This window comes from Capsicum annuum, chromosome 2, assembly GCF_002878395.1.
Source record: "Capsicum annuum cultivar UCD-10X-F1 chromosome 2, UCD10Xv1.1, whole genome shotgun sequence".
Taxonomy (NCBI): Eukaryota; Viridiplantae; Streptophyta; class Magnoliopsida; order Solanales; family Solanaceae; genus Capsicum; species Capsicum annuum.
In genome coordinates, this window is record NC_061112.1 from 21,030,558 (window position 1) to 21,039,264 (window position 8,707).

Genomic DNA, 8,707 nt, shown 5'->3' on the forward strand with positions numbered 1-8,707 from the left:
AAAAAAGTTGCAACTTATAACACTTTTTATTTCATATAGTTTTTGTATAGCTAAATTTTAATTTTAAAATATTGAATTATTCTTAGCTAAGTTAAATTTTAAAAATTAGACAAATTGCCCATCAAAAAATCAAACAAGTCAATTTTGAGACGGAGGTAGTATGATACTTGTAATGTGTTGACAAGCTTACTAAAAATGCAAGCACCTTTCATCATATTTGTAACAAATGATCAAATAGAAAGGCATTTTTTTGTCCATATTTTATCGTTAATATTACTTAATTATTTTTTAAATTATTTTTAAGGCATAATACTGAATAGCAATTACTATGAGTATTATGGGACTCTTTGTTAAATTAGCTCTTCAAGTCTATTTTTTAATTAAATGGATTACAAGTTTTTATTTTTTATAGGAAAATCACCCACTTTTAAATATTAAAATTTATTTGTGATTTAAAATTTATTTATAAGTTTTAAAAGTTACAAATTAGTCCACAAATCACCTACTCATAAAATTTACACAAAATTCCTCTAACCAAAATCTTTTAAATTTTTTACAAATTAATTTAAAATCTGATTTACGATGGACAATTCTATTATCGATCCGATAGATGTATGGATAGATTGATTATCGGTCCGAACTATATATGGATGGACAAATCGATTATTAATCCGGCAGATCAATTATCGATCCGAACGATATATGGATAAATCGATTGTCTATTCGATCGACGTTATACATCGATCTCTTATGTTATTCAATAGCTGATTGATTATAGTAATTAATACGACAGATTAATCAACGGTATATGTATGTATGCATGTATATATATATAAACTTTTTTCTTTAAAAAAATGGTACTAAAATTAAAGGGGAGTAGAAAAACTTATAAATTTGGAAGGAGACAGAACATCAAAAATAAAATACGAGCTTCAAAAAGAAGAAAAGTGAAGAATCAATGAATTTACAATAAGAATGGTGGAGGAGAAAGTTATAGAGAGGGAAAGAAGTAATTTGAAATTGAAAAAATAGATTAAGCATTTTATGTTTTAAGTATATTTGTAAGTAGCTCTCATAGTTTTTAATATGCTATTATAGTCCAATTTCTCATTAAAGTTATTTTTTATTTTATTTTAAGATAAGAAAATGAGAGCATACCATTTTGCTAATTAAAAATTTGAAGAAATCTATTAACCAAATTTTCTCTCTGTTATAATAAAATACTCATATCAGACATTATCTCTTAAAACGAGGCGCGCAAAGTCACGCTGGACAAGTAAATGTGGAAAATATACAAGTAGTGGTGTTTAATTTGTTCGATACAGAAGAATAATCCTTCCATTTTATATTACCTGACTCGACTTACCCAATTTCTTAATTTTTTTTTATTGAAATTTAAAACTTTAAATTTGTTATATATTTAATTAGGAGAATATTTTAAGAATGTAAAGAATTGTATACTTATGTAATTAAAAAGTTAAAATTTGCAATTTTTATAAAGTAGTTATAACTTTTTAAAATACATTTTAAAAAGTTGTATCCGTGTAATATCCTCAAATATATTTGGAAATAATTAAAATTTAAAATTCATAAAGAAAAAGAAAATAAATACTATATAGTACTCCCTCTTTCTCATTTTATGTGTCGTCATTTGATCGGACACGAAGTTTAAGAAAAAAAGAAAAGACTTAGTAAAGTTTACCAAATTATTCTTTATAAAAAATGTGTCAATATCTTTTTTTTTTAATTAAGTGGGATCAATATGGATAATTGTGTCTTTAAAAAGTTGCCTAACAAGGAAAGATGATACTTATTTGAAGACGAATTAAAGAAAAAATAATAACACATAATTTGAGACGGAGGGAGTATGTGATATCCACTGTACCTAACATGTTGTGAGAATAAGGCCACAGAAGACATAGAAAGATAAGGAGAGAGAGAGAGAGAAGTGGGATATGGCAAGAGCTGTAAGTTGGTTATCATCAAGAAGCTGCATAAACAGTAATATACCACAAGCTGGAGAACCTACTAAACCTTTCTTCTATTTTCCACAAAGCCTAAGGGTCACCAAAGCTTCATTAAAAGGAAATGACTTCTCATTGGTAAGTAAATTCTTCTTCTTCTTCTTCTTCTCATTGATGATTTTGTTCTTGTTTACTTTGGTTATTTGGAATTATATTGTTTCAGACAGAGGCGGAGCTACATTTGAGCGAAATTTTTTACTATTTATACGTAGTTAAATTTTTTTTTTTTTTTATGTATTTGATTAGTTAGTACGCCACTAATTTCAGATAACAAAAAGAAACGAAAAGGTTAGTAAGGGTTTGGTGAGAATATCAAGCTCAGATGGAAGATGGCATGGAGAATGGAATTGTGATTACATTTTATCTCTTAAAGATCTTCAACTTGAAGATTTAGTGGAAGATCATCATCAAGAAGATACTACTCAAGTTTCCATTGAACTCTCTATACACAAGGTGAATCCATATCATATATATGCTACTTATTTTTTGTTGATAATGAGAAAATTTTATAATTGTTACGATCCAAACGGCTAACTTCTCGATGGAAGAACCAACTAAGTCCGAAACATCAATACAACACTAATCCAATTCATTCTCTAATTTTATTTAAGATTAGCCTAGCTCAATTTTGAGAAAATCATGACTCAAATTTTTATACTATAGATTTACCCATAACAACGGAAAAAATTATTACAAAAAGATCCCTATATATTGGTTGGACAATAATTGATAAAAATTGAAAAAGGAAAAAGAGTATTGAAAGTTTTTAAATTGTGTTTTGACATTAATTTTACTTGGAAAAAGAAAAGTCACTCCATTCGTTTTAAAATAAATGATATTTTTATAGTGAGCCCAAAAAACTACACTCTCTTAGAAAGTACTGCTTTGTTTATCTTTGCTTAGCTCATTTTCATATTTGACTTGACTCTTTTAATAAATAATAAATAAAAGGTAATTTCACTATATTCTATTACTTATGAGTCATTTAAATATTAGAAAATGAATGATATTTAATAGTAATGTAAACTAGACACGAAGTGATAGATATCACTTAATTTTTTAATCTAGACAAATAAAAATTGGACAGCTATTTTTAATATACTTGACAAGTAAGGATGGACGTAGGGGATAAGAAGTGTTTTTACTAACGTACGGTTAGTAAGCTTAGGCCATGAAAATCATTTTTTTTTTTGGAATTAGAGTTGGAATTGGAGTTGAAGTGGGACTTGAAGATTTGTTTGCCCATGAATATAAATTAGAGCCGTTTTTAACTTTTCGTGAGAGAAGTGAAAGTGAAAAAGTTGTATTTGAAATTCCTATGGCCAAACACCTTTTTTGAGAAAAAAAAAAAAATCTCATGGACAAGTGGGGGCTTAATTAATGAAATGCATTGAAAAAAAACTTTTTAATGATTTCTTGGTTATGTAATATTTCGTTTATTTAAATAAGGGTAAAACTAAAAGAAAAAAACAAACATCTTGTTGAATTTGTGAAACGCTACTTACTTTGAAACAAAATGAAAATACCACTTTTTGAAACGGAGAAATTAAATATTTTGAGAGTTTAACTATCATTTCACTCGAAATGTTTCTCAAACAAGTTTTCAATATATCACCAATATTCAAATAGTGCAGTTGAGTTATTTGCAAATAATAATGGCAAAATCCTGAATGCAAGAACTTTTAATTCATGAGCAGCACACAGGCTTTGGCCTCTCTGTGGATGGAAGAATTATCACATGTTTCACCAGAAAATGTAGCAACTGCTTTTCCCCATACTGCAGAGAGGTAATTTTTCTACTTTCTAATCTTAATAAACTCTGGCTGTTTACTTGTATCACTTTTTTTTGTTCATATCCTGTCGTTAGTAAATCATTTCGTATTTGTTCTTGCCACTCACATACCTCTAGTGCGAAATGGATGGACTTCATGTGTCCAAAGTTTTACCCCTTCAACTTTTGATGATAGTTTAAAATTACTCTCAGAATGAAAAACAAAAGAAGACTTTTCTAACGGGTGTAATATTAGACCAAAAGTCTAACCGAAATTTTGTGGTTGATTTTTTGTAATTTTGTTCTTGAGTTGTTGCTTGATCAGATTGATACAGGCTTTAAAGTTTGGGTATTACCATCAAGCAGAGAGAAAGGAGGTACAGATGAACTTCCACTGCTTGGTTGGGATGATCCATCTGTAAGAATTTTTTTTATACAAATTAATATATATTCTCTTGTTAATGAACTAATTAAGTTAAAGAATAATAATCCTTTTGGCACTTTGCAGGTTATATATGTGAAACCAGGATTTGAAGCTGACCTTGATCCTTTAATACAAGATACCATTAGACTTGCTACCTCTGTAAAAGTACTTCTCTGTTTCCTCTATTATATATCATTATAAGGAAAATATAAGAAATAAAAAGAAAAATTGATGGATATTGCTTATTTTTTTGCAGGAGACTTGTTCAGAATCATGTGAGAAATCTGAACCTAAATTGCAGCGTAAGAAACTCCTTTTATTATAAATGAAATACGAAATGAATTCATATAATTATTAATTAACATCCATTACTTGTTTAATTGCAGCATTGGGTAAACAGAATGTTGCTTCAATTGATAGGAGGTGGTCCAGATTATTAGAGCTCAAGAAGGGAAATTTCGTGAAATCTCAATAGCCATACAAGGCAAGGCACTTGGATCACTGTAAAAGGAAATAATATAGTAGGAACAAAATCAACATATTACTTTCTCCTTTTGTTGAAAGAATTATGTTACTATACTATAAGTCAGTCGAAATTGAATGTATAGCTCAACTGAAAATCAGTTGCAATAAAGTTATGTCAACTGTCTGAGTGGCTCATATTGTTGCTAGAACCAGTATGATAGAGGATTGTCTACAGAGGTAAAACTCCTAAAAGACAAAAATACTCTTTTTTCATTTACTTTTAGAAGCAAGGGCGAAATTTAACCAATATGCCATGCATTCCCCCAAAAAGATCATATACATATAAACAATACAACGATTCTTAATCATGTACTATATATAATCTCTGTGTAACTTTGTCCACAAACCAAACTTACTATGTGAGAAGGGATATAGAGGGGGTGGAAGGACGGCCAGACAGACTCATCAAGATGCCATTGTTAAATGAAGGGTATGGTACATAAAATAAGTTGCATTAGGATATTTGAATGTCGTTTATCCAACAAAAATTTTACACTCTAATTGTTGTTTTACTCTCATAATTTCCGTACTCTCTTTGGCTCGTGAATGAATAAATACCAAATAATAAATAAGACGCGGAAGATCTAGGTCATCTCCAAGCCCAAGCTATTTGTTCCTCATCATGATATCTTACAATCCAAGCTCCTTCAGCAATTTCATCAAATAGCTGGCCCCAACCCCAACTCGAAAATCCCAAAAAGAACCACAAGTCATGGATAGACTGGTTTCCTAATCTCAACTCTTGAATGATGCCTACTGTGGCCCTTTGGTCAAGAAAAAATACATTTGGCAGCACTTCCATGGACTGGTTGACTATATACTTCCTGGAAAATGCAACAAAAGGCATTCCAAGTTGCATGACAGGGCCACCAAAAGATAGAGGAGCCTCCTTTAGAAGCTGTAGTCCATCTTCAAGTTCATCAAGAGAGTCCCAACTAATATGTTTGTTGATAATCAGACCTTGAAATCCTGTGCTTTGATCCACTTTCACAATAAGTACTTTGGATCCATTGAAAGGGTGAACATTTAGAAGCTTGTCCGTAGCAACAAGGACGGAACCAACAGCGACATGAGGGGCTGCTTTAGCAGAGGGACTAAGAGGAGCTCTAATTTGGTTGAACTGAATATCTAATGTTGGTGGTCCTTCTTGAAGTACAATTTCATGTGCAGGGTTATTACATGGAGCCTCTGAATTCATGTTATGATTTATCCCTGGTTCACCTCCAGTCCACGGTATACCTGATGTAGGAAAAGGGAAAAACAAACTTGAAACAATACAAAATAAGCTTGTAATATGCTGAGTATTAAAGATAACTGCACCAAGAAGCAAATCATCAGAAAAACTTATTGATGATAAGTTTTAACTGGATACTACATGAATTTTCCTTTTAGACGGTTCATTCATCTCGCTTTTTCATTTTTTCTCCTAGAAATGCCTCCTATCTCTAAATAATTGTGCATATATGTCTTATTATCAAATTTACGGCCATTCATTTTTTATTGTCTTTTTATCAACGTAACATAAAGCCATCTATTTTTACATCATGGTTGCATTTTCCTCACCACTTTTGCATTAAACCAGCCGTACATCCATTATAGGAACTATGCAGTGAGATATTTCTAATGAGCAAGGCACATAGCATCTAAAATGATATTGACCGATTGAGACAACAGCGATCTATGTAAGGTCATCAAACTTACAAATATGGAAGATAAACAAAAGAATAGGTATATCAATGAATCTTGACCAACAACAATTTTTTTTCCTTCAAAAGAATACAACAACAACAACATACCCAATATATTCCCACAATGGGGTCTGGGGAGGGTAGAATGTACACAATCCATATCTCAGAGGTGAGGTAGAGAGGTTGTTTCCGATAGACCCCCGGCTCGAGACCAAACAACTTAGTATTATGAACAAGAAACAAAAGGTAGTAACAAAATAACAGCCAGTAAAAAGCAACAACAGACTGCACCAGAAAAAAGATTATCACCAAATAATACCAACAATCTACCCTAAACCACAAACAACACCCAAAAACTTCAAGAACAAGATACTACCCGTGAAACACTACACCTACTAGCGCTCATCCTACTAACCTTCTACCCTAATACGCATCCTCCGCACCTTCCTATCTAGTGTCATGTCCTTGGTAAGTTGTAACTGCTCCAATGTCACGTCTAAGAACCTCCCTTCAATATTTCTTCGGTCTACCTCTACCTCACCTGACTCCATCCACAGCCAACCTCTCGCACTTCCGCATTGGGCCATCTGTGCTCCTCCTCATCACATGCCGAATCATCTCTACCTTGCTTGACGCCTCTTGTCTTCTACCGAAGTCACTCCCACTTTGCCACGAATAACCTCTTTTCTAATCCTATCCATCCTAGTAAACCCACACATCAATTGCAACATCTTCATCTCTACCACCTTCATCTTTGAATGTGAGAATTCTAACTGGCCAACACTCTGCCCCCATACAACTATGTCTAACCGCTACTCTATAAATTTTTCCTTAACTCGAGGGAAACCTTTTTATCACACAAGACTCTGAATGCGAGCTGTCATTTCACCCACCCTGCACCAATACGATGGGTCCTCGTCAATCTGACCATTTTCCTGTATCATAGACCCAAGATACTTCCAACAATCTCTCTTTCGAATGGCCTGGATATCAAGCTTCACTACCACGTCCGTCTGATGTGTCCCTCACTAAACTTACACTCTAAATATTCTGTCTTGGTCCTGTTCAACCTAAATCCTTTAGACTCAAGAGTTTGCCTACAAACCTCCAACTTAGCATTAACTCCTCCACGGATCTTGTCAATCGAAACTACGTCATCCACAAATAACATACACCAAGGCACCTCACCTTGAAATTCTATCAAAAGAATAAAGAAAATAAAACAAGAACAACATCCTGGACATGAGACCACCATAAAAATTATGTTTTAGTTAATCAGATTGAGGGCTAAGTGTGAATATACCAATGATAGAAAACACGCATCAAATTTTTTTACAAATAATATGGAAAATTAATAATATTTTCCTTCCCTCCCTCTTTTTTTCCCCCTTCACTCAGATGGGTGGTGAGCAACAGTGGATATTTTAAAATCGGGAAACTCACCTTTCTCCTGAAGAAGACCGTAAAAGTGGTTCCCATGGTGAGCAAGAAAGTTAATGATATTAGATACTGCAATCTCTCCACCATAAGGGATAGCTTTCTTCCTCCCAGCTGGAAATAAGAGTAGAGATGGATAAAGTTCCCTCTGCAAAATTGCAATGGACAGACACACGATCAACACTCAGACACATGCGGATGCACGACTGTGGACCGCTTAAGTTTAGTTAGGAAGCATTAGAGTGTAGAGATTATAAGAAGCTTATAATTTTCCATCTGCATTTCACACTACAGGAAGAAATTTATAACAGGATTTTGGCGCAGAAGTGCATGATTTTCAGCCATTAAATTTTATTTGATTAACAGGATCACCCAATAGCAAAGCTCTTTTTGAAGCTATATTGCAACAATAAAGCTGCCATAAGCATTGTCCAAAATCCAGTTTAACACGATAGAACAAAATATATTGAGGTGGATAGACATTTCATCAAGGAGAAGCTCGAAGAAGGAAGCATGTGCTTTCCATTTGTGCCAACAGATCAGGAGCAAAAAGCAGATCTTTTCATTAAGTGGTTGTTCGAACCGAGATTTGAAGGTCTTGTAGGGGTTAGATATCTGCATGCCAACTTGAGGGGGAGTGTTGAGTTGTATTATCTGATTATGATCACATGGAGTCAAAACAGATCACATCAATCGGACAATTTCAGTGTTATCAAAAACAAAAAGCGGAAAAAAGCTCTAAGGTCTGTTGAAGCTTTAAGCGCAAACTGTGAAAAAAGCATGGACTTTAATGAAAAAAAGCGCAAAGGGAGACAAATATATATATATATATATATAT

At 32.8% G+C, this 8,707-nt stretch overlaps 2 protein-coding genes across 2 annotated transcripts; one reads left to right on the forward strand and one right to left on the reverse strand.

Moving 5' to 3' along the window:
- Window positions 1-1,842: 1,842 nt before the first annotated feature.
- On the forward strand, window positions 1,843-4,879 carry LOC107857576 (large ribosomal RNA subunit accumulation protein YCED homolog 2, chloroplastic). Its single transcript, XM_016702388.2, has 7 exons — window positions 1,843-2,102; window positions 2,292-2,477; window positions 3,722-3,811; window positions 4,121-4,213; window positions 4,304-4,384; window positions 4,476-4,521; window positions 4,606-4,879. The coding sequence occupies exons 1-7, from the start codon at window positions 1,956-1,958 to the stop codon at window positions 4,692-4,694; spliced, it is 732 nt and encodes a 243-aa protein (XP_016557874.2). The 5' UTR covers window positions 1,843-1,955; the 3' UTR covers window positions 4,695-4,879.
- Window positions 4,880-5,143: 264 nt separating this feature from the next.
- LOC107857574 lies at window positions 5,144-8,017 on the reverse strand (the record flags this gene model as incomplete). The annotated part of the gene is given in 2 exon segments (XM_047406480.1): window positions 5,144-5,983; window positions 7,876-8,017. Coding segments are annotated over 2 exon segments (792 nt in total), but the record flags the coding sequence as incomplete, so codon positions are not given.
- Between the last annotated feature and the right edge of the window lie 690 nt (window positions 8,018-8,707).